Consider the following 27,620-nt stretch of genomic DNA (forward strand, 5'->3'; position numbering starts at 1 on the left):
CTTTGGTGTAAATGTAATAGTTCCTCCTTTACTTAAACCAGAGGGCTCTGTCACGAACTGCCCAAACAAAAAGGCAACTCTTTTGGCTGATGTGTTTGACAGTAATCGGAATAATGAGAAACTGTCTCGTCTTCCTCATTACTGTTTTCCTGAGGCTAACCTAACAAATTTGTTTTCGGTCTCTTGAAATTAAAACCCTCGTGTACTTTGATCATGTAGATGTAGACCTAAGTGGTGTTTTTCCTTTGTTTTTCTAAAATTCTGCTGATTTTCGTAGCTCCAATATTGTTATTTTCCACTAGGTGTTTCATTTTGCACTTTGAGTGCCTTTTGGAAAAACTTCTAAATAGGTTTGCTGAAGGTAATTATTTGTTCCTTAGTTTACAGTTGGCTGTTGCAAAGGCCTTGGAGCTTGTGATGTTCATACAATTTCCAATGATATACAAAAATCCCTGTTTTCAGGAAATTTGTATGATTGGCCTTAATTTTAGTGCTGCTTTTGGCCATATTGATCATGAGGCCCTTGTTCTCAAACTAGAACAGCCAGGAGGAGGTGTGTCTTCTTACCATCTTTGTTGAATTTTTAGGTAACACCCTTTGCAATCAAAGGGTGATGAGATTTTTACTCGGTCATGCTAGACTCTGAGATTTTTGTCCCACTTGTTGGCGTTTCTCGGTACTCTGACCGTGCTACAAGCTTCTGAATTTTCTCAAGGCTAGGAAGGCGCAGTTTTTTGGAGTTCCCGTTTGCAAAGGGTGAGCTCACTTATCTTGTGTAGTCGGTTCGCTGACTCTTACTGCCTTTTCTTTTAGCCCCTGGGATTTTTCTTTTGACTTCTCGTATCCAGGCTTAGCCTATCCTTCGACGGCGTGTTCGTTGGTCCATTATGCTATATTCATTCATATGTTCTCATGTTAGCTTACGGTAGTTCTATAGTGTTCCCCTTTGCGAAGGGAGTTTTTTTTCCTGCTGGTGCACTGATAGTTGTGTGCTGCCGTATCCTAGCCTATGAGAATTTTAGATATAGTAAAGCTTCTTCATGGTGAGTCTTCCTGTAACTACCTTAAATCAATCAATCAATCCTGTTACTGATACTGAACTCAATTTTATTTATAATGCTGTTTTTTTGCTATTGTTGTGGTGAGGCCTAATCTCTTCAGGGTTCTGGTCTTTCTGACCCGTCAGCATACCCTTTTATGTAAAAGCGTGTTGTCAGACAGACGTCATTGCTAGTATTTACGGCTTCGACGTCTCCGACCTCATTCCTTATCTTGGGCACACGATAGTGATACGTCGCTATTTAAGGCAGTATGGCCTGTACCGCCACAACCTTTGCTTATGGCATGATGTTTCTGTGGGAAGTATAGTTGTCTGACTTTGCTGCCATTCTTACCAACACTGCCGTTACTGACGGCAGATGAAGCCTCGTATAGGGGATTGTTCTTATGCCTCTGCTTTAGGAAGAGCCTTGGGATATGGCAATGCTGTTACCTAAGTGTGCAGTTACTAATGGCAATTTTTGTACCATGATGGCAAATTTTTTCTTCGTTGGCGAATCGGTTAGGCGGCTTCTGACGTCATCAACCCTCATTTTCACTAACTATTGTGGCCTGGTATCACTGTTTGCCCGTCGGGCATGCCCGATCGGGTGGACAGGGCTTTACGGGTGTGCTGCCACTGGTGACGGCAACACTGACTATCTTTTGGGCAAGGAGTTTTCTGACCATCAGAAGACGACCCCGGTTTTCTTGCAACTTAGACCATGGTCCACTGCCATAAGTCTTTCACAATGCATTTTCCTCCTCTAGTAGTGACACTGTTTGGACGCCTCGTTGGGAGGTTGGTTGGGTCATAACCCACCCAAGAAAGTGCAAAGCTGTTGGTCTCAGAAATTTTACCAATACCACATTAATATTCTGGAGTCCCTGGCAGTCTTCTCTTCCCTCATGAACTTATACGTGAAGGAGAACATTCATATTCACTTGAACCTCATTAACAGAGTTATAGTATATTGATTCAACAGACTAGAATCGAGGTCTCCTCATTTGAAACACGTAATGATAACTATCTTTACGTCAGATCATACGAAAGGTTGGCACTGGTCAACGTCTCTCTCTCAGTGAGATCTAATCTCTGGCCTTCAAGTGGATCTGTTTGCAATGAGCTTCAGCATATTTCCCTGCTAAGTAGCACCGAAAGGGGTTCAAGCAGCAGTGGGCATGGACATTAAAGTTCGTCAATGTCCCTGGATGCGAGTCTTTTGACGACGATTTACCTGTTTCCACTGTTTAACCTCCTCGTGGAGGTTTTTGACAGGCGTAGATCTTTCAAGGGATGGCGGCTGGTGGCTCTTTGGTAGCCAATGAGCAACAGGTTTCGCATTGTCACAGATTTGAATTCCAACTCGTGCCGTGACTAACTCGATTCTGTCTAAGGATGGACAGCAGGGGATTGTCTATGCTTCATCATGGAGATCGTTCAATCCTCATCTCATATTTGATTTCACCTTATTCCTGGGAATGGAATTGAAAATTCAACGTGAGGAGTGGGTATTTGTGGAAACTATGAATCGTCTAGAACCATGACTGTATGAAACGTCATAGACCAGATGGATCAAATATGTCAGACATAAATCCAGGGTTGATTACTATGGATTTTGTGTAACTTTCAAGCTTGCTTTGCATGTTTAAAAGTCTAGCCTCCTTTACGATTTCGTCGTACACTTCGGCCCTCACTAGATCTATATTATATGCCTTTGATGTCGAATTTTACTTGGATCTCTTCAACAAAGTTCTGAAGGTTTGTGCAAGGCTACGGCTGTTGGCTCTACCGAAGCCTATCTCTTGGTCTTTGGACAAAGATTTGCAATTCACTTCGGACATGGCAATCAAAAGGCTACTTTTCTGAATCCCACTCAGAAAGTCATCTTCTTAATTATGATGGCTTCTGATGCTCGGGTTAGTGACTTTGTAGCGATTTCTAGAGACGAGAAATACATTGAATTTGTGGAAAATGGTGAGGTTAATTTATACCCTGGACCCGCTTTTCGAAAAAAAAAATTGAACTTCCCTTTTCACCTTGTGGTCTATGGAAAGTAGTTCCCCTTCATGGTGATCCTTTCCTTGGTCTAATACACCGTCCAAAAGTGTATTTGCTGAGAGCAGTGCAGTTTAAGGGTAGTCTTTTGTTTTAAAAGAATACAGTGGGATTTGATTTTCTTCAGAATTCTGGATTTGGTTATATGGTTTTGAGGTATATAGATATATTATTAGGTAATTGTTTCTATTATTTAGAGCGGTAAATTACCTCTGTTTTCTTTTGTGGAAGTCGGCAATACATGTGAGTTTTTTTGGGCAGATTTTCATATATAGGTTGACCATCGTATATTTCCACTACCCTCCCTACTGCCTTAGGTCAAGATTTCGCTCAGTTGTGACGTCTTGACTGAAAGACAGACACGGCAGCTTGCACAAGCCATAGGTTATTATTATTAACCGCTAGATGTCTTATTATTTTACTAATGGCATAAGTCTATTGAAAGGAAATAAATCAGGAATTTGTTTTAGTTTGAGAAATGTTGATGAAATTGAGCTTCCATGGAGAAGCAATTTGAACACCAGGTGAATATAGAAATAAATTTTATTCATTTTTTGTTTCAAGAGACCAATTTACCATCAATCTATACCATACAGGAACTTTAAATTGTTAAATGTATGAGATGGTGTGAATTTTACCTTACAATTAGGTACCATTTTGAATGATCTGTTTAAAATATTGTCATTGAAAGTCATGAATCATTAAGGATATAAAAAATGATAGACTGCAGTCTTTACTTTGAGCAGATAGAATATTTTCACAGATAAAAATTGATGAAATTATAATTTTTTCCTTTTCTTAAAAAAGTTACTTGATTAAAAATGTTTTAAAATTAATTAAATTACCATGTTTTTCTGTTCAAAGTTATTTGTAAAATTGTTTATACTATTTTGTTGATCAGTTTAAAATATTGTCATTGAAAGTCATGAATCATTAAGGATATAAAAATGGATAGACTGCAGTCTTTACTTTGCGCTCAAAGATAGAACATTTTTTTTAATAGATAAAAATTAATGAAATAATTTTTTCTTTTTCAAAATGATTTGATTAAAATTGTTTACAATTTAATTAGATTACCATGTTTTTCTGTTCAAAGTTATTTGTAAAATTGTTTATACTATTTTGTTGATCAGTTTAAAATAGTCATTGAAAGTCATGAATCATTAAGGATATAAAAATTGATAGACTGCAGTCTTTACTTTGAGCAAAGATAGAACATTTTTTTTTATAGATAAAAATTAATGAAATAATTTTTTCTTTTTCAAAATGATTTGATTAAAATTGTTTACAATTTAATTAGATTACCATGTTTTTCTGTTCAAAGTTATTTGTAAAATTGTTTATACTATTTTGTTGATCAGTTTAAAGTTTAAATTTGTCATTGAAAGTCATGAATCATTAAGGATATAAAAATTGATAGACTGCAGTCTTTACTTTGAGCAAAGATAGAATATTTTTTTTTATAGATAAAAATTAATGAAATAATTTTTTCTTTTTCAAAATTATTTGATTAAAAATGTTTAAAATGTAATTAGATTACCATGTTTTTCTGTTCAAAGTTATTTGTAAAATTGTTTATACTATTTTGTTGATCAGTTTAAAGTTTAAATTTGTCATTGAAAGTCATGAATCATTAAGGATATAAAAATTGATAGACTGCAGTCTTTACTTTGAGCAAAGATAGAACTTTTTTTTTTATAGATAAAAATTGATGAAATAATTTTTTCTTTTTCAAAATTATTTGATTAAAAATGTTTAAAATGTAATTAGATTACCATGTTTTTCTGTTCAAAGTTATTTGTAAAATTGTTTATACTATTTTGTTGATCAGTTTAAAGTATTGTCATTAAAAGTCATGAATCATTAAGGATATAAAAATTGATAGACTGCAGTCTTTACTTTGAGCATAGATAGAACGTTTTTTTTTATAGATAAAAATTGATGAAATAATTTTTTTTTTCAAAATTATTTGATTAAAAAATTTTAAATTTAATTAGATTACCATGTTTTTCTGTTCAAAGTTATTTGTAAAATTGTTTATACTATTTTGTTGATCAGTTTAAAATTTTGTCATTGAAAGTCATGAATCATTAAGGATATAAAAATTGATAGCCTGCAGTCTTTACTTTGAGCAAAGATAGAATATTTTTTTTATAGATAAAAATTAATGAAATAATTTTTTCTTTTCAAAATAATTTGATTAAAATTTTTAAAAATTTAATTAGATTACCATGTTTTTCTGTTCAAAGTTATTTTGTAAAATTGTTTATACTATTTTGTTGATCAGTTTAAAATATTGTCATTGAAAGTCATGAATCATTTAAGGATATAAAAATTGATAAGACTGCAGTCTTTACTTTGAGCAAAGATAGAACGTTTTTTTTTATAGATGAAAATTGAAGAAATAATTTTTTCTTTTTCAAAATTATTTGATTAGAAATGTTTGAAATTTAATTAAATTACCATGTTTTTCTGTTCAAAGTTTTGTATAAATGTTTAAACTTTTTTGTTACTTAGTATTTTGTAAAGTCTTGTACTTAAATGTTTTTTGAGAGCCGAGTGTTTGATGTATAGAAAATCTTAGTTTTGAAAACTAGTGCTTCCTTCTGGAGTACTGTAGTGATTAACTTTTGATGTTCTAGATTAAAGTTTGAAGAATACAGTACTGTATAATCAATCAAACTTGGTGAATAACTGGTATAAGATGCTGGAGTTAATTTCTCCGGTGTCTATACCAGTTATTCACCAAGTGTGATTGATTATACAGTACTCTATTCTAAATACTTGAATCTAGAACATCAAGAGTTAATCACTACAGTACTCCACAAGGAAGCACAAGTTTTCAAAACTTGAGATTTTCTGTTTCACACACTCGGCTCTCAAAGACACTTTTAAAAGTTTTAAGACTACAAAATACCAAAACTTTAACTTGTGGTGATATTTGTTTGAAAACATTCTTAGGACTTATTTTTGTCATTACAACATATTGTATATTTTTTCAAAAAAATACCAAACTTGATATTTCATATCTGATATTGTGCTTAATACGTATGAAATTATTTTACGGTATTTTATATACCATGCAAAAAAACTTGTATAAAATTATGTATAAAGGTATTTTAGAAGAAAATAAAAAACAGAACTTAACAACAAACTTTTTATTTTCCATAAAATTACTAAGGTAAAATATTACAAAGGTAAAAAATATTTTAAAGTAAAAATTAATAAAAAAAAAAAAAATTTTTCCGAGCTCATTAATGTACCCCCCCAAATAAGGGGCTGACCTCTGGAACAGCATTTTTCTAGCTCTATGAAGCTCTGCCTGCTACCCCGATCACCGTAAAGCCTATGTAGAAGTTGACAAGTCCCTGAATCTCTCCTGTGAAGAGTGAGATGACATCATATCTTGGAATGTTGATTTGAAATGCTAAGTGACTGCAGTTTGCTTACTGTAAGCAGCCTGTCACTGGGACACCCAGTTGGTGAACATAGCTGAAATATGTATTTTGAAAAAGCCTGATAATAAGTCAAGGAATATCATAACTTTAAACTCTGCTGCAGACATTTTGAAACTTACTGATAGAGTAAAATATTTGGCTATAATTCTAAAAGGTGTTGAGATATATCACAGAACCAGAGATGCCTTTGGACATTGGACTTGAGAAAATTCCTGAGTTGTAACAACCAATAATTTGCTTTTTAAAGTTCCATTTTACAAAGCAAATTTCCTTTGTAAACTCATGACTTAATTGAAGCAATAAATGGAGTTGAGACTTTTAAATTCTTTCAATGACCTAAGAACATATTTGACTAGTTTCATAAACCATTTGAAGAATGCTACCAATCAGACTAAATCCTGCTTAACATTATAACTGATATGAATAGTAATACCATGAAGGTACTTTGGTAATGTTACTGTGGAGTTGAAATATATATCCTTTTCATGAGACGTTTTTAAACAGCAATTCACTTTTCGTTGTGTACCCCAATCCAATGATACCGTGCATAGCCTTGATGCTAAGTCCAGTATAGGAAAAAATAGAATGTACAGAGAGCGGAAGAATTAGCCGTAACTCTTCAACACTTTCTTGAAAGCAATACCACTTCAATAAGCAAAATATATTCAACCACATAAATGCATAATTGTCAAAGTAGGAATGCATCTTAATAATACTTTTAATTTCAAGCAAATGTTTCCCTGGATTCAAGATTATTTTGATTATAAGGAAAATATTTCTCTATTTTCATGCAGATATCTCTTTAATATGACCTGAACAGGAACAGTTTTAGCTTAATTAAACTTGTGAGGTTAAGCAGTATTGATTAAAATGATTAATTCAGTAGATAACCTGAAGAATATATAATTGAATCGGTTAACATAACAAAGTCACTTTGTTTAAGCAAAAAACCCTGAATGTGAATGAATTATCATTAATATTCGGGCATTTATAGTTTACTTTAGTGTCCCAAGTCACCACTGAGAACCGGAGTCCTCATTTCAAGTACAGTCTATTATATTTGGATGGTAGAAACTCCCTAGAAAGCAGTAAGACCAAATACACAACTAAGGTAAATTCGTGCGATGGTTCTCAAATGCGCAAAAGACTTCGGAAAAGGGGATGACATCAAATGCAGGGTACTGCCCTGACACCCCAGCTTCACCCCAGCCGGTTATGTGCCAGATCGGACTGAGGTCGCATTCCCCTGCACCGACGAGTTAGCACAGGCAGCACACCCTTCAAGAGGGGAACTGAAAGACGTATTGGTATCAAGGTAATCTTAAATACCAAAACGCAGCTGTCAGTAACTCCCTTGGAGGGTAACTACCTGACCTTTACATTAAATTAAAATTTATGTACATGGTAAAGTAATTTCCTGCATATTCTGTATACCAAAAGATAAAAAGACGGTTGAAATGTGCCCTTTCATAATGTGGTCTTTTGAGCAAATGGCCGTTTTAATTGCCAGGTTGTCCTTAAGATATAGTACTGACTGCCATTTTCATTCTAAGGTACTGTACTGTATTTCACTAAACTCAATTCTGTCTCAACTGACTCCTGATGCAACAATAGATTCAAAAGCAGCATCTGGTGCAAAATTGAGCCAAAAATTCCTTAAGACCCATCATGCTGCAGTAAACTTAAGGACAAAATATTCCCAACAAAGGGAAAACACCAAGAAACTGGTTCAGCCAAATTAACCAAGATGGATTCCTTTTTAACCTGTACATTATAAGGAAGTGTTCACAGCAACTTCCTTTTTTCAGTAAACTTAAAGAGAAAATATAGTTACTCTCAATTGCCTCAAGAGGCTGCCATTATACTCATACAAAGCTGAGAGTATAATACAAAAACCTTTCTTAAAATGAGGTTAAATGTACCTGGATAATCCAATCTCATTCCATGTCAGCAAACCTTGGGCAACGATAATAAAAATCATATTCCTAAAGGAATATTGTACTAGTGTGATTCCTCACTCAACACACATGAATGTTCAACCACCTTGGAATTACTGTGTCACCATAAAGGAACACATCAAACAGATCAAAGCTATGAGGAGAACCTCATGCAAATCACTGATAAAACACACATTGAGTTTACCACTTGCTAATAAGCTAGAGACCCGTGGCAATCAACTTCAACATAAGTTTACCACTCGCTAATAAGCTTGAGACACGTGACAATCAACTCCAACACGAGTCTACCACTCGCTAATAAGTTTGAGACCCATGGCAATCAACTCCAACATGAGTTTACCACTCGCTAATAAGCTTGAGACACGTGACAATCAACTTGAAGACCGAAACATTTCCCAAACTTTTGAATAGTTTTCTAATCTGCAAAGATTGCACTGAAATGTGCGAAAGTTACCCAACTGGAAAGTCACGCACTATAAGAAAATCTGCGTCTACAAGAATAGCTCCACATGGCAATAAACTATACTTACTCCCAAGAAACAAGAAGAGTTTTTCCTTCAAAGAAGTGAAGACCATGCAAGACTTTTATCGATAGGAAATTAGTAACCAATACTTTCTGCAGATTTCTGCATTATCCTTTGCCTTTGGTTTACTTTTCTTTCTTCCTTACAGGCAACAGACCTACGTTTCTCAAGTGAAAAGAGATAAAAGCCATTACAAGGATGATGGTGAAACCATTTGTCTACCAACAGGATAAAAAAAAAAACAGTTCAAATTGAGCCAAATGAAGCAATTACAAGTCTCAGAAACTCAGCTGAAGACAGCAAACAATAACACATTTTCTAGATTTAGACAGTCGACACCAGAGCAGAAAAATTAAAGGGCTGTACGCTGGACTTCCGACACGAAAGGAATTCCAAGTGGCGACTGGCATTCATGTCAACCCACACAGGAGATTACACCATCCGAGCTCTAATCCAGTAATTAGAAGACAGCAAATTTTAAAGTTATAAACAGAAGGCAAAATCCTTCAACATCATCCAATTACTAAGGACATTCCCAGCAAGTTGTTAGCGATAGCAAACTTGCTTGCAACAAAGATTTTGGAACTTGGAAACAATGAATAGCTTATAGTATTTAACTCATTGCTTCTTCCAGAGGCCTATTGACACTGCTGTGATCCAAAACATACAACACTGCAACAGGGAAAGTGTCCTACACTAGCTTACACTCCTCAACACCTAAACAGGATTGGAGATAAATATTTGCTTCATGTCTTCGATGATTAGCAAGAAGACAAATTCATTTTCACTTGATCTTTGTAAAATACAAAACTTAAACTGGAACTTGCTGTTATAATCTCTGGTCATTAGATTGTATGACAGAGATGGTGATTTCAATAAATTTTGTCCAAAAAGGACAAAGTTAGAAAGTTCAAACTGCCCAGGGAGAATTTACCTCAGCAGATAAAATACTAGCTGCTAAAAGATATTAAAATCCATCATAAGTTCTAGCAGAATACGCTCACTTACAAAGTAAATGTAGACTTCAAAACCCAAAACAACAGAAAACGACATTACTACAGAGTGCAGTACAAATGCCGATGTAAATTCCTTGGTCAAATACTGTAGGGTCAAAACACAGGTAATCTTGATTTTGAAAATAACTAATGGCACCAACAAAAACAAGAAAAGTTGATGGCACTAGAGCGATTTCCTTACACAAGAAGGAGGGAAAATCTAATGATATCCTCAGTAAGTAACATGAAATACAGCAGACATGAGATAGTGAGGCAAAAAATCTAAGTCTGCCTGAGCACAGAATTAAGCAAAGACCGTAGCTACAGAACTCAAGAGAAATATGCATTGGGTTTTACAACAGAGTTCGGGACTTCAATAAATTTCTCTCCAAAATGACAAAAATTACCGAGTACAAACTGATCAAAGGGAAATTATCTTCCATGAAAAAATGCCAGCTATAGAAAGAAAATACTAGCAAAACTACATTTATTTTCAAAGCAAATTCATAATTGAAAATCCAAATCAGAGTCAAAAGATATTCGTGAAATAAGTACAGTAGAAACGTCGATGGAAATTCCTTGATCAAATACTGTACCGATCAAAGCACAAGTAATCTCAGTTCTGAAAATGGCTAATGTCACCAACAAACACAAGAAAATCTGATGGCATTACAGCAATTCCATTGGACAACAGGATGGTAAACCTAATGTATCCACATTAAGAAACATGAATAAGTACAGAAAACACGAGGCAGTGCGACAAAATATCAGCGGCTGCCTTGTGCATACAAATCACCTATGACCGAAGCTACAGATCCCAAAAGATATTTGGAAAAAGACTCATTGTATCAACAACTGTTCATATTAATACATGTATAATTTTGTAAAGGCACAATGGAATTAAGTTCACCTTGTATGAATAAGGGAACTATACAACGATCACATTAGGATAAAATTTACAAGACATAATGAAAATGACTTAGGCCTCTTATTCAATAGCCAAAGACAAAAGTCTACGACTCAGGGTCAAGCTGATAAGGATTTGATTTATGAAACCACAAATCAGATGAAAGGAAGATTATTGGAAATATATTCTTTAGTAAAAAATACTGAAAATACAGTAATCAAATGCATTTGAGGTATAGTTACATTTGAGTTGCACAGAAACCAATGTTCTTATGTCAGAAAATCAAACAAAACAGATATTGACTTTCCTTCCTTCAATGGCAGAAACTGCATTCTGAACACTGACAGATGAAAACACTTAGATAAGGGCAAGAGACTCTAAAAGCAAACTATAATGCCTATAACTTATGCGGCACAGTACTCAGGCATGCAACTAATGAAGGTAACAAGCAAAACAAACATTTAGAAAAATCAGCTGTTGAGAAGAGCACCTAAACAAATATTCCTCTAAAGATCAGCTGTTTACAGCATCAAAACAAAAATCTGCAGAGAGCATTTGACGTTAGGAAAACCAGGTGTTGAGAGGAGCACCTAAACAAATATTCCTATAAAGATCAGCTGTTTACAACAACATCAAAACAAAAATCTGCGGAGAGCATTTGACGCAGGCCTTTGGAAATTAAGGTTTAAAGAGCAGTTTTCAAACAGGACACACATTTGATGCATCTTCATGAGCTGTGCTTAGAAAAGGCAAACAGGATATATATATACCGGTAGCTCAGTCTTCTCCCAGCTAAGCTTTAGTCACTTACACTAAAGCAAAAGTTTATTACTCCTTTAGTTCCTCAGGAAAAACAGACTCAGGTTTAACAATAACAAGGAATATGCATATTCCTTACATGACATGGAATTAAATCTACCTAAGATTTACCAAAAGCCTCAAAAAATCCTTGGAACAGACAAAAGGAAATCAAATGCACAAAAAAATATCCTTGAAATGGAGAAAAGGAAATAAAATGCACAAAATAATTCCTTGGAACAGACAAAAGGAAATCAAATGCACAAATATTTCCTTGGAACAGACAAAAGGAAATAAAATACACAAAAAAAAATTCCTAGGTACAGACAAAAGGAAATCAAATGCACAAATAAATCCTTGGAACAGACAAAAGGAAGAATTAAGACTATTCGATGTCATGATCACAATATCCGCATATCACACAAGAGAAACATCATGACTTTTGTTGAATAAATCTCAGACAAATACAGTATAGGGATGAAGTTAACAGATTAAATCCTTCAAGAGGAGAAGAGTAATCCTGACTGGCTCAGAAAATATAAGCTTGAAACATCATCAAACTGGAAATAAATCCACAATGAATCTAACTGCTCAAGTGTAACACTGGGAAAGGATTAAAGATGACCAGTTACCTTCAAGTAACCAGAAAATATTTCTGAATAAAAGGACACTTCTGCAGTGAAAACCAAAATTGCTTAACAAGATTTTTATCACAGAAATCATATTCAATGTAAAAATCTACACCATATTTATCACTGTAACTGCCTATTGGAAGCAATCCGTTGGACGGAGGTTCAAGTACAGCATACAAGCCCAATAATTCCTTCCAGTGTTTATAACCTCACCATCCCTGTGAGATAGGGATGGTGGAGTTTTGGGAACCCTATAGGACTCCTTGGCTGGCTCTCCCTGGTCTAACTTTGATGAAGAGGGGGCTTTGGCACTAATCATATGCATATATGGTCAGTCTCTTGAGAACTGCCACTGTCCCTTGCCTTTGCCATTCAAGAGCAACCTTTAAACCATAGTTCTTTATGTACAATAACCCACCAAGTTATCAGAACCGGGCGTCCAAAATACTTAAGAGAATTGCTACATATTGCACAGCCAAATCGTGTCGACACGAGAATAGTTACAAATGGCTTCAAACTGTTGGAACCTAGATTTACGTCTACTTTAGGCTCCAGAGCCTTTAATTATGCGGCCCCGAGACTATATAATAAGCTCCCACGAAACATTCGGATGATTGAAGACATTAAGGCTTTCAAGAGGAAACTGAAAACTTTCTTATTTCAACAGTCATACAACAACATGGTTCAAAACCCATACTGCTTAACTTAGGCCAAACTTAAGCAGAACCTGACAAAATCAGACCACCTAAAACCAAGAAATATAGAAGAATAAAGTAAAAAAGAAACTATATCTTCTTCCTTGACCAAATTTGGTTGAAACCAAAGCATTCATGAAATTTTACCATGAATGACTTTAAGAATTACGCCTTAACTTTAGCGTTTGAAAAAAGTCCCTTCATGCAAATCAGACACATTTGAATCATGTCCTGTTTACAAAAAACCTCAATAAATATTAACGACCACATCGTAATAAATACGTGTGACACATTTGGCAATCTATTAGGACAATACAGGTTCAGTTTCATATTCAATAGTACCTTTTTTCACAAGAATTTAACCTGACATGGCCAAACATATTTGCTTCACCTTTTGGTATGCAGTTAATAAATTTACGTGTACAAAAAATTAATGAAATGAAAGATTACTGCATCAAATCGGGGCGAAATGACGCAGCCGTGTGCATGTTGCACTTTTCTTCAATCAAAAACACATTCCAGAAACACAACACGTTGCATTGCAACTGTGCTTCGTCATGTATAGGGTGATACTGGACTCCTTTCTAAATAGTTTCTACCATCCCAATATAAAAAGACATGTTCCGAAACTCTACCGTGTCCTTCGTGGGACAAGTTACTGTACATAAACTAAAAATCCCTACAATTAATGATTTCTGGGCATTCACTTTCAATGTCTTCAACTATAAAATACAGACAGGTTACTACTAATATCACAAAAATCAATATCACCAACTTCATAAGCCTAATCAAACTTACATTAAATTGTTCCTCTTCACATCAAATTAATAGAGATAACATTGTAAAAATATAGAGATGTTTTTCTTGGTAATCAATTCTAAATCATAAATACAGGGATAGACAGTTACCAGAAAAAAAAAGTGATTATCAAATTGCAATCATATTTTAACAAATTATGCATCTTTTATTTTGTTTATTAAAGCATTCAAGTTTCAAAGCGGATGTTAGAGCTACAGCCGATTATTTTGTTCTCTAGACATTCTATTCAAAATAACTGAACTTATAATCAAGTTTATGCAATCACTTTAAGAGTCAGATTACACAAATAAAAGTGAATATCCTATAAAACATAAGATGAAAAGGAAACTTTTTCACTTCCACGGTAAACTTATCCAACCACGGTACTACTTTACATCAGTTACAATGGAACCAGGAAGGAATCATTCTCATTGGAAACCTTTCTTCAAATGGCATATCAAACTGGTCAAAGACCTTAGGTCACTTCAAGAATTTAAAAACTATAAATCCATTTGCTACCTCGTCAGTCATAAGTTACAACGGCAACTCAAGATTTCTTTCAAGACATTCAATGACAAAAATTATCTTTATTTCTGTGATATTTTTAAACACCTTTGAGAATTCAAGACAGGCTAATATTGTAACTCGATAGAAAAAAATGACAACAACAGAGTTTTAAGTTACAAATATTTCTTGGCTAAGTACTGTATCAAGCTCTTTAAAATACATATTGAGTCAACACATTAACCAAATGGAAGATGGCCCAGTGAGAAACTACTTACAGTAAACAAAGAGTACAGCACGTAGATTTCAAAACAACTTCCTTGTGTCACCACAACACTCACACAAGGGACCCAGGGACCGTCCAGGGCTTCTACATGTGCGGCTTCTGGTGGCGAGGCTGCAGGGGAGACACATATTGCTAGGCCTGTTCCAGAGGTCAGCCCCTTTAGGTGATGGCACATGGCCTTTATTTGTTTTTTTTTCTGAATACATACAATCTAAATCTGGAAGAGAACTTCAACTTTAGATTCAAGAATACAATAAAGTCACAAGATTACAGAATACACTCGAGTTGCATCATTAAAAAAAATTAAATTCTTTTAGACATAAGTCTGGAACTATGAGGATTCTTTAATAATACAAGAAATATGCTCTTAACCCAGCACAAAAACAAGAAAAACAAGCTTAATTTATACCTACAGTTCACCTTCTAGATATTCTACAGATGTCAATGATTATTTCTTAACCTTTTTGACTAAATACTGTCACTTTATCTAAACTTCTACTCACTCAGTCTAAGCAAAAGTTAATTGTGTTTTCTTAACTTCATTGCCTGTACTGTACTGTAATTTACAAAATCAAATTAACTTTTAATTACCTATAAAAGTAACTCATTTCTAATCACCTAAATATCAGAAATTTATAAGTAATTTGTATTTTTTCTAACTATACATACATGTGGTTCTTTACAATAGGAGAAGAAATCAGCGCTAGCTGATGTATGGCCATAAAAACTTTTAACGAGGTGGAAACAACCGCCAGGTTGTTAACCAGTGGTAGCGGGAAGAAGCACCAGCCCCCGCTCACTCATACCTTTCATGCTTTGATGGCAGTAGAGACTTTCCTCTGGGGTTAGGTGATGGCGAGTAAGTATGTGTATATAAGTACAGGTTTTTACAGTTAGGAAAAATAAAAATTACTTCCAAATTTGTGATTTGTTCCTACACTGCATATAAACCCTTACATTCTTTACAAAATGAGACTCGCACTACAGTGTGTGCAAGTCTAAAAACATTCCCAGTATTGCAACATCCATGCATGATAATGCGAGGGATGTACAATACATCCACAGCTCGTTAAGCAGTGGCCTGAAACCAATGGGTTCACGTCTCAAGCGAAGTGAGTATGAGTATTAAAACACAATTGTAACTGTCATGGCTATGTATAATAATGGATTCGTGTTTGTATATACTGACAGCTGACTTTTCAATTTAAACTTCTCCAAGATATTGGGGACATGACTTGAATATATGAAATATATTCTAGCTACAAGTTAGAAAGGGGCTTACCTGCAGTCGTAGACATTCTAGCCGACACAGTATTGGGATGCTATTCCCCAAGAGAAGGGAAAATGAAGAAAAGAAAGGCCAGTCATTCCTTTTCCATTTATCCCAGACTATCACTGCAACTATGTACTCAAATGAATGCTGATGATCCTATAAAGGAGGTACGGCAGCTACCACAGAGCCTATCGAGAAAGTGTCTAGGGACCTGTGGGTCACATCTTGCAGATAATGCGCAGTGAAAGTAGTTTGTCTATTCCACACCCATGCTTGTAGACCCTGCATCAGAGAAGGGTTCTTTTCAAACACCAGTGACATGCTGATGCCCCTGACATCATGAGCTCTAGATAGAGGAATAATGGCTTGGTCAATGACTTGCCTAATCGAAGAGGAAACGGCGTTCATTGTCACCATTCTCTTGAACTTGGGCGAGCTATCAAACAGGTGTCTGACCTGCGGACAAGCTCCTCCAGTTCGTTTGAGGTAATGCTAAGCTTTGAGCCTTTACAGGACACAACAGCAATTGTGACGGGTCCATTAGTTACTTCTTGAAGACTTGAAATCTGGAAAGAATTTAACCTAGGTTTGACATCAACGGATTTTGAGTTCTCGACACGAACTCACGGATGAAACTGAACGTTTCCTGTCCCCATTCCCTTAAATGGGTAACGTTATACCTAGGCAGATTACTTGAGATTACTTGAGAATTTTAAGATATCTTTTAAGTGGGCAGCATCATTTGAAAATCATATGATGAAAACTCACACCATCAGTAAGGTAATATTATGGGTTATTGAAAAAATAGCTTTTACACTTGTAAAAGGCAGCTATTTTTGTTACTGAGGGCAGGGTAACACGATACCAGATGATATTTTATTTAAAAAGGGATTTTAGAAAAATACATCAGGATGGTGTTTCTTTTATAGTAAGTACTGGAGCACTAAAACTATTAAACAGGAAAACTGCTCTGAAAATAGCTGAAGATCAGTCCAAATATGGAAACTGCAGCCTTCCCCCCAAGTTACGATTTCTCCCAAAGGGTCTAGATGGGGTGAGACCTCTCATTAGGTCCCAGAGTTTAATATCAAAGATGCTGTTGCTAAAGGCACAATTGGTTCTGCTGGAATGTTCAAGTCGTTTCAGTGTTGGGGTTACTTTAAAATCTGCCAAGTGTTTTAACAGAGCCTGGGAAGACTATATTAACATAGTCAAAACTCTTGATAATAAAGTTTACATTGTTAAAGTTGATATTGCTGATGCATACGGTAGTATTATGCATAGTAAGTTGCTAGAGATCCTGGATAAGTGTATGCATACATTTCCCAGGAATATTTATTATGACCCCTATGAACCTTATCGTGGTCCTTCAACAAAGACCAGAAGAAAATTATATGTGAGGTTGGATGAAAATCGCCAACCTATGACCCAATTAGAAGACAATTCTCATAATAAATTAGTCAAGGTTGGAAGTACTATAGAAATAGATACGAGCGAGGTCTTTAGCAAATTTGAGCTAATGATTCGGGGACAGATTGTACGAGTTGGGAGGAAACGTTATGTTTTAAGGAAAGGAGTACCGCAGGCTGGGTATTTGTCTCCCTTTCTGTGCGATTTATATTATTCTGCTTTGTGCCAGGAATACCTGGGAAACTATATAGATGAAACCATTGTTTTGATACGAAAGCATAAAGTTTCCTGAGGCTCATGAATGATGGAATGAAGGATTATGTCTCCATACAAATAAAACAAAGCATAACCTAATGGGCCCAACTAGAATTCGTTTTAATGGTGTCATAATTTGCTCTGATACTTTGCAAGTGTTAGTAGATGTAGCATCAGTTATGGCATGTTATCCACGATATACAATGAGATTCAATAGATATATAAACCCAGGAAAACTGTTTGCTGAACGTGTCGATCAGGTTACTTTCCCAGATTGAAAATTCTGGTAATTAATCCTGTATATACAAATGTGTCCGGACTTATTTCCAATTTGTGGAGGACAGGTTTGATGAGTGGGATCAGAATTTTAGCCCTAATCGATTGGTTATTAGTACCAAAGAAGACAGTGAATATAAAGTTTATATGCAAAACTGTGGTAAGAGTGAGTAAGAAAGTTTGGAGTAGAATCCATGGAACCTGGAAAGGTAGTAATAAAGTGGGGGCAAATAACTAGTGAATTAGTGAGGATTGTTTTCATTGGGGGAATTTTAAGTATATGGAAGCTCCCTAAACTGCCAACACATCCAGGGATCTATTCACAACTCTATGGCCATGTGGTCAAATTATTGAAGGCATTGCCAAGGGAGTAATACTGCCTCCTACCATCATTCTTTAGGAATGCCCTTGCTCTGAAGTAGTGTTGGGAAAGCTTTATAGTAAAATGAAACCTCACAATATTGGACTAATTAACGGGAACGGTTGTCCAGTACCACCAAAAATCAAGCAAAATTGTACCAAATTCTATGGGCTATAGGCCTACCATCTATGCCAAACATATGGCTAACATGAAAACGAGTAGCTGAGATCATCTCATTTTTGTTTTTCACCTTAAGGATTACTTCAATCATGGGCCATATCAAAACAAACTGAATACACCACCAGAAATCACTTGTGAGTAACTTGGGAACTGACGAGTTCCTGTTTCTAAACAAGCGCTGTGTTGATGAGCTCTCTTGTCTGTGTTTTTCCAAGGATTTTAAGGAAATCCACACCTCAAAATGTAACTCGTTAATATTGCGTGAAACAAGTGACGCTACAATTCCCTTAAATGGGTAACGTTATACCTAGGCAGATTACTTGAGATTACTTGAGAATTTTAAGATATTATCTTTTAAGTGGGCAGCATCATTTGAAAATCATAGGATGAAAACTCACACCATCAGTAAGGTAATATTATGGGTTATTGAAAAAATAGCTTTTACACTTGTAAAAGGCAGCTATTTTTGTTACTGAGGGCAGGGTAACACGATACCAGATGATATTTTATTTAAAAAGGGATTTTAGAAAAATACATCAGGATGGTGTTTCTTTTATAGTAAGTACTGGAGCACTAAAACTATTAAACAGGAAAACTGCTCTGAAAATAGCTGAAGATCAGTCCAAATATGGAAACTGCAGCCTTCCCCCCAAGTTACGATTTCTCCCAAAGGGTCTAGATGGGGTGAGACCTCTCATTAGGTCCCAGAGTTTAATATCAAAGATGCTGTTGCTAAAGGCACGATTGGTTCTGCTGGAATGTTCAAGTCGTTTCAGTGTTGGGGTTACTTTAAAATCTGCCAAGTGTTTTAACAGAGCCTGGGAAGACTATATTAACATAGTCAAAACTCTTGATAATAAAGTTTACATTGTTAAAGTTGATATTGCTGATGCATACGGTAGTATTATGCATAGTAAGTTGCTAGAGATCCTGGATAAGTGTATGCATACATTTCCCAGGAATATTCATTATGACCCCTATGAACCTTATCGTGGTCCTTCAACAAAGACCAGAAGAAAATTATATGTGAGGTTGGATGAAAATCGCCAACCTATGACCCAATTAGAAGACAATTCTCATAATAAATTAGTCAAGGTTGGAAGTACTATAGAAATAGATACGAGCGAGGTCTTTAGCAAATTTGAGCTAATGATTCGGGGACAGATTGTACGAGTTGGGAGGAAACGTTATGTTTTAAGGAAAGGAGTACCGCAGGCTGGGTATTTGTCTCCCTTTCTGTGCGATTTATATTATTCTGCTTTGTGCCAGGAATACCTGGGAAACTATATAGATGAAACCAGTGTTTTGATACGTTCAGTTGATATTTTGTTGCAATATCATCACATGAGAAAGCTGAAAGTTTCCTGAGGCTCATGAATGATGGAATGAAGGATTATGTCTCCATACAAATAAAACAAAGCATAACCTAATGGGCCCAACTAGAATTCGTTTTAATGGTGTCATAATTTGCTCTGATACTTTGCAAGTGTTAGTAGATGTAGCATCAGTTATGGCATGTTATCCACGATATACAATGAGATTCAATAGATATATAAACCCAGGAAAACTGTTTGCTGAACGTGTCGATCAGGTTACTTTCCCAGATTGAAAATTCTGGTAATTAATCCTGTATATACAAATGTGTCCGGACTTATTTCCAATTTGTGGAGGACAGGTTTGATGAGTGGGATCAGAATTTTAGCCCTAATCGATTGGTTATTAGTACCAAAGAAGACAGTGAATATAAAGTTTATATGCAAAACTGTGGTAAGAGTGAGTAAGAAAGTTTGGAGTAGAATCCATGGAACCTGGAAAGGTAGTAATAAAGTGGGGGCAAATAACTAGTGAATTAGTGAGGATTGTTTTCATTGGGGGAATTTTAAGTATATGGAAGCTCCCTAAACTGCCAACACATCCAGGGATCTATTCACAACTCTATGGCCATGTGGTCAAATTATTGAAGGCATTGCCAAGGGAGTAATACTGCCTCCTACCATCATTCTTTAGGAATGCCCTTGCTCTGAAGTAGTGTTGGGAAAGCTTTATAGTAAAATGAAACCTCACAATATTGGACTAATTAACGGGAACGGTTGTCCAGTACCACCAAAAATCAAGCAAAATTGTACCAAATTCTATGGGCCCTACCATCTATGCCAAACATATGGCTAACATGAAAACGAGTAGCGGAGATCATATCATTTTTGTTTTTCACCTTAAGGATTACTTCAATCATGGGCCATATCAAAACAAACTGAATACACCACCAGAAATCACTTGTGAGTAACTTGGGAACTGACGAGTTCCTGTTTCTAAACAAGCGCTGTGTTGATGAGCTCTCTTGTCTGTGTTTTTCCAAGGATTTTAAGGAAATCCACACCTCAAAATGTAACTCGTTAATATTGCGTGAAACAAGTGACGCTACAATTCCCTTAAATGGGTAACGTTATACCTAGGCAGATTACTTGAGATTACTTGAGAATTTTAAGATATTATCTTTTAAGTGGGCAGCATCATTTGAAAATCATATGATGAAAACTCACACCATCAGTAAGGTAATATTATGGGTTATTGAAAAAATAGCTTTTACACTTGTAAAAGGCAGCTATTTTTGTTACTGAGGGCAGGGTAACACGATACCAGATGATATTTTATTTAAAAAGGGATTTTAGAAAAATACATCAGGATGGCGTTTCTTTTATAGTAAGGACTGGAGCACTAAAACTATTAAACAGGAAAACTGCTCTGAAAATAGCTGAAGATCAGTCCAAATATGGAAACTGCAGCCTTCCCCCCAAGTTACGATTTCTCCCAAAGGGTCTAGATGGGGTGAGACCTCTCATTAGGTCCCAGAGTTTAATATCAAAGATGCTGTTGCTAAAGGCACGATTGGTTCTGCTGGAATGTTCAAGTCGTTTCAGTGTTGGGGTTACTTTAAAATCTGCCAAGTGTTTTAACAGAGCCTGGGAAGACTATATTAACATAGTCAAAACTCTTGATAATAAAGTTTACATTGTTAAAGTTGATATTGCTGATGCATACGGTAGTATTATGCATAGTAAGTTGCTAGAGATCCTGGATAAGTGTATGCATACATTTCCCAGGAATATTTATTATGACCCCTATGAACCTTATCGTGGTCCTTCAACAAAGACCAGAAGAAAATTATATGTGAGGTTGGATGAAAATCGCCAACCTATGACCCAATTAGAAGACAATTCTCATAATAAATTAGTCAAGGTTGGAAGTACTATAGAAATAGATACGAGCGAGGTCTTTAGCAAATTTGAGCTAATGATTCGGGGACAGATTGTACGAGTTGGGAGGAAACGTTATGTTTTAAGGAAAGGAGTACCGCAGGCTGGGTATTTGTCTCCCTTTCTGTGCGATTTATATTATTCTGCTTTGTGCCAGGAATACCTGGGAAACTATATAGATGAAACCAGTGTTTTGATTCGAAAGCATAAAGTTTCCTGAGGCTCATGAATGATGGAATGAAGGATTATGTCTCCATACAAATAAAACAAAGCATAACCTAATGGGCCCAACTAGAATTCGTTTTAATGGTGTCATAATTTGCTCTGATACTTTGCAAGTGTTAGTAGATGTAGCATCAGTTATGGCATGTTATCCACGATATACAATGAGATTCAATAGATATATAAACCCAGGAAAACTGTTTGCTGAACGTGTCGATCAGGTTACTTTCCCAGATTGAAAATTCTGATAATTAATCCTGTATATACAAATGTGTCCGGACTTATTTCCAATTTGTGGAGGACAGGTTTGATGAGTGGGATCAGAATTTTAGCCCTAATCGATTGGTTATTAGTACCAAAGAAGACAGTGAATATAAAGTTTATATGCAAAACTGTGGTAAGAGTGAGTAAGAAAGTTTGGAGTAGAATCCATGGAACCTGGAAAGGTAGTAATAAAGTGGGGGCAAATAACTAGTGAATTAGTGAGGATTGTTTTCATTGGGGGAATTTTAAGTATATGGAAGCTCCCTAAACTGCCAACACATCCAGGGATCTATTCACAACTCTATGGCCATGTGGTCAAATTATTGAAGGCATTGCCAAGGGAGTAATACTGCCTCCTACCATCATTCTTTAGGAATGCCCTTGCTCTGAAGTAGTGTTGGGAAAGCTTTATAGTAAAATGAAACCTCACAATATTGGACTAATTAACGGGAACGGTTGTCCAGTACCACCAAAAATCAAGCAAAATTGTACCAAATTCTATGGGCCCTACCATCTATGCCAAACATATGGCTAACATGAAAACGAGTAGCGGAGATCATATCATTTTTGTTTTTCACCTTAAGGATTACTTCAATCATGGGCCATATCAAAACAAACTGAATACAGCACCAGAAATCACTTGTGAGTAACTTGGGAACTGACGAGTTCCTGTTTCTAAACAAGCGCTGTGTTGATGAGCTCTCTTGTCTGTGTTTTTCCAAGGATTTTAAGGAAATCCACACCTCAAAATGTAACTCGTTAATATTGCGTGAAACAAGTGACGCTACAATTCCCTTAAATGGGTAACGTTATACCTAGGCAGATTACTTGAGATTACTTGAGAATTTTAAGATATCTTTTAAGTGGGCAGCATCATTTGAAAATCATATGATGAAAACTCACACCATCAGTAAGGTAATATTATGGGTTATTGAAAAAATAGCTTTTACACTTGTAAAAGGCGGCTATTTTTATGTTACTGAGGGCAGGGTAACACAATACCAGATGATATTTTATTTAAAAAGGGATTTTAGAAAAATACATCAGGATGGCGTTTCTTTTATAGTAAGTACTGGAGCACTAAAACTATTAAACAGGAAAACTGCTCTGAAAATAGCTGAAGATCAGTCCAAATATGGAAACTGCAGCCTTCCCCCCAAGTTACGATTTCTCCCAAAGGGTCTAGATGGGGTGAGACCTCTCATTAGGTCCCAGAGTTTAATATCAAAGATGCTGTTGCTAAACGCACGATTGGTTCTGCTGGAATGTTCAAGTCGTTTCAGTGTTGGGGTTACTTTAAAATCTGCCAAGTGTTTTAACAGAGCCTGGGAAGACTATATTAACATAGTCAAAACTCTTGATAATAAAGTTTACATTGTTAAAGTTGATATTGCTGATGCATACGGTAGTATTATGCATAGTAAGTTGCTAGAGATCCTGGATAAGTGTATGCATACATTTCCCAGGAATATTTATTATGACCCCTATGAACCTTATCGTGGTCCTTCAACAAAGACCAGAAGAAAATTATATGTGAGGTTGGATGAAAATCGCCAACCTATGACCCAATTAGAAGACAATTCTCATAATAAATTAGTCAAGGTTGGAAGTACTATAGAAATAGATACGAGCGAGGTCTTTAGCAAATTTGAGCTAATGATTCGGGGACAGATTGTACGAGTTGGGAGGAAACGTTATGTTTTAAGGAAAGGAGTACCGCAGGCTGGGTATTTGTCTCCCTTTCTGTGCGATTTATATTATTCTGCTTTGTGCCAGGAATACCTGGGAAACTATATAGATGAAACCAGTGTTTTGATACGAAAGCATAAAGTTTCCTGAGGCTCATGAATGATGGAATGAAGGATTATGTCTCCATACAAATAAAACAAAGCATAACCTAATGGGCCCAACTAGAATTCGTTTTAATGGTGTCATAATTTGCTCTGATACTTTGCAAGTGTTAGTAGATGTAGCATCAGTTATGGCATGTTATCCACGATATACAATGAGATTCAATAAATATAAAAACCCAGGAAAACTGTTTGCTGAACGTGTCGATCAGGTTACTTTTGCCAGATTGAAAATTCTGGTAATTAATCCTGTATATACAAATGTGTCTGGACTTATTTCCAATTTGTGGAGGACAGGTTTGATGAGTGGGATCAGAATTTTAGCCCTAATCGATTGGTTATTAGTACCAAAGAAGACAGTGAATATAAAGTTTATATGCAAAACTGTGATAAGAGTGAGTAAGAAAGTTTGGAGTAGAATCCATGGAACCTGGAAAGGTAGTAATAAAGTGGGGCAAATAACTAGTGAATTAGTGAGGATTGTTTTCATTGGGGGCATTTTAAGTACAGTAGAACCTCGGTTTACGAACGACTCCGCTTACGAATTTTTCGGTTTACGAAGTGACTTTCTCTGAAAAATTCGTCTCGGTTAACGAATATTGTATCTTAACGAATTTAAATTTCCCTCCCACGCGCTGTTTTTTGTGGAAAAGTGTTAACGCTGCGCTTCCTGATCGCATTTTTCATGGAAATAACTTAATGACAGCATCTCACAATGGAGTCACGTGACTCCTCCCACGTATACCTACCACCCCCTAAACCCCTTTATTACCCCCTTCACTCGTTCATTACCTCAGTATCCGCCGTCTCGATAGCATACATACTTAGTGAATTCTCGGACGATTTCTTTGTGATTTTTACACGTGGTTTGTGATTTGTTTTATTTTCACTCATTTGTGATTACAGTACTGTACTGTGTATTATTGTGATAGACAATGGCTCCTAAGATGTCGAAGAAGGAAAGCAGTAAGAAGAAGCTGATGATAACAATCGAGATGAAGAAGGAGATCATCGAGAAGCATGACCAAGGCATGCGTGTGAAAGACATTGCTAGTTTATTCAATCGCTCGCAGTCGACGATATGCACAATATTAAAGAAAAAAGAAGAAATAAAGGCCGCTAAAGTAGCTAAAGGTGTATCGTCGTTGTCAAAACAACGGCCACCTATTCTTGATGACGTAGAAAATTTATTAATGGTGTGGTTAAATGTAAAGCAGCTCGCAGGAGATTCAGTAAATGAGAACATGATTTGCGAGAAGGCAAGAACCATTTACGAGGACTTGGTGAGAAGTGAGCCAGGCACATCAGCAGAAAAACAAAGTTTTAAGGCAAGCCGTGGTTGGTTTGAAAAATTCAAGAAGAGAACGGGTATCCATAGTGTTGTTCGGCATGGCGAGGGGGCCAGCGCCGATACGAAGGCAGCAGAGTCTTTTGTGAAAGAGTTCAAAAGGCTCGTGGACTCCGAGGACTACGTTTCCCAACAGGTGTTTAATTGCGATGAGACAGGCCTCTTTTGGAAGAAAATGCCCAGGAGGACCTATATCACGGCAGAAGAAAAGGCCCTTCCTGGCCATAAGCCCATGAAAGACCGTCTAACCCTGCTGTTCTGTTCCAACGCCAGTGGGGATTGCAAAATTAAACCTCTCCTGGTGTATCACTCGGAGAATCCACGAGCCTTCAAGAAGAACAATGTGCAGAAGAAAAAGTTGCACGTCATGTGGCGTTCTAATACGAAGGCTTGGGTGACAAGGATCTTCTTCGTTGAGTGGATGAACGAGGTTTTTGGTCCCGAAGTCAAGAGATACCTCCTGGAGAAGGACCTCCCACTCAAAGCCTTGCTGTTAATGGACAATGCTCCTGCCCATCCTCCAGCCATTGAAGAGGACATAGCGGAGGAATACAAGTTCATTAAGGGGAAGTTCCTAACCCCCAACACCACTCCAATACTCCAGCCCATGGATCAGCAAGTGATCTCAAATTTTAAAAAACTTTATACCAAAGCTATGTTCCAGCGCTGCTTTGAAGTAACAGAGGGCACCAACCTTACCCTCAGAGAGTTTTGGAAGGATCACTACTCCATCTACAACTGCCTGACTTTAATTGATAAAGCCTAGCAAGGAGTCACCAGGAGAACCCTCAATTCCGCCTGGAAGAAACTGTGGCCCGACGCCGTTGCAGAACGGGATTTCAAGGGGTTCGAACCCAACCAGGAGGAAGCAGTTGATGAGGATATTGTGTCCTTGGGCAAGGCAATGGGGCTGGAGGTGGACACGGATGACATCGACGACCTCCTGCAGGAGCATAAGGAGCAGCTGACCACCGAGGAGCTGAAGGACCTGCACGAGCAGCAGCAAAGAGAGGTAATAGAGGAAATCTCATCTGAGGAGGAGGGAGGCACTGCAAAATCACTGTCTTCGAGTGAGATAAAAGATTTTTTAAAGAAGTGGGAAGACGTGAAAAGTTTTCTTGAGGAAAATGTCCCGAATAAGGCTGAAACAGACCGTGCAATAAATTTATTAGTCGATAATGGGGTGGGTCACTTCTATAAAATTTTAAAGAACAGACAAAAGCAGGTGTCTATTGAAAAATATCTTGTGAAGGGGGAGAAAAGAACTGTGAAAGATGACGACCAAGAGTCTCACAAACACAAAACCAGTGATAGTGAACGCCATTCTCGCGAGAGAACTCCAGTCAACGTTCCTGAAGTTCTCATGGAGGGAGATTCTCCCTCCAAGCAGTAACCCCCTCCTCCTCCTTCCCCTCTTCTCGTCTCCATCAAGCCAGCAGCGACACTCCTCTAAGGTAAAGTTCAGGTTTACTGTGCATGCATATCCATATTTTCATCATTAAATGACTGCAATATTTTAATAATTTTGTGTAGAGTACAGTAGAGTACTGTATGTGTAAGGAAAAATTTGTGAAAATTGGTTTTTGTAGATGGGTTGAACTAATTATTTCGATTTTATAACATTCTTATGGGGAAATTCGTTTCGCGATACGAATTTTTGTTTACGAGTTCGCATTAGGAACGAATTAAATTCATAAACCGAGGTTCTACTGTATATGGAAGCTCCCTAAACTGCCAACACATCCAGGGATCTATTCACAACTCTATGGCCATGTGGTCAAATTATTGAAGGCATTGCCAAGGGAGTATTACTGCCTCCTACCATCATTCTTTAGGAATGCCCTTGCTCTGAAGTAGTGTTGGGAAAGCTTTATAGTAAAATGAAACCTCACAATATTGGACTAATTAATGGGAACGGTTGTCCAGTACCACCAAAAATCAAACAAATCGAGCAAAATTGTACCCAATTCTATGGGCTATAGGCCTACCATCTATGCCAAACATATGGCTAACATGAAAACGAGTAGCTGAGATCATCTCATTTTTGTTTTTCACCTTAAGGATTACTTCAATCATGGGCCATATCAAAACAAACTGAATACAGCACCAGAAATCACTTGTGAGTAACTTGGGAACTGACGAGTTCCTGTTTCTAAACAAGCGCTGTGTTGATGAGCTCTCTTGTCTGAGTTTTTCCAAGGATTTTAAGGAAATCACACCTCAAAATGTAACTCGTTAATATTGCGTGAAACAAGTGACGCTACAATTCGGTGTT

At 36.6% G+C, this 27,620-nt stretch overlaps 2 protein-coding genes and 2 pseudogenes across 2 annotated transcripts; all 4 read left to right on the forward strand.

The window, feature by feature from the left end:
- Positions 1–16,065: 16,065 nt before the first annotated feature.
- On the forward strand, positions 16,066–18,733 carry LOC137635998 (telomerase reverse transcriptase-like; annotated as a pseudogene).
- LOC137635999 (telomerase reverse transcriptase-like) lies at positions 17,689–20,870 on the forward strand. The gene is given in 4 exon segments (XM_068368450.1): positions 17,689–17,850; positions 18,719–18,871; positions 18,873–19,737; positions 19,740–20,870. Coding segments are annotated over 4 exon segments (1,278 nt in total). The 3' UTR covers positions 19,838–20,870.
- On the forward strand, positions 19,837–23,056 carry LOC137636000 (telomerase reverse transcriptase-like; annotated as a pseudogene).
- Positions 21,943–23,987, forward strand: LOC137636001 (telomerase reverse transcriptase-like). The gene is made up of 2 exons (XM_068368451.1): positions 21,943–22,104; positions 22,967–23,987. Exons 1-2 carry the CDS (start codon positions 21,943–21,945, stop codon positions 23,984–23,986), a joined length of 1,182 nt encoding a protein of 393 aa, XP_068224552.1. The 3' UTR covers position 23,987.
- The last annotated feature ends 3,633 nt before the right edge of the window (positions 23,988–27,620 follow it).

Source organism: Palaemon carinicauda, unplaced genomic scaffold, assembly GCF_036898095.1.
Source record: "Palaemon carinicauda isolate YSFRI2023 unplaced genomic scaffold, ASM3689809v2 scaffold21, whole genome shotgun sequence".
Taxonomy (NCBI): domain Eukaryota; kingdom Metazoa; phylum Arthropoda; class Malacostraca; order Decapoda; family Palaemonidae; genus Palaemon; species Palaemon carinicauda.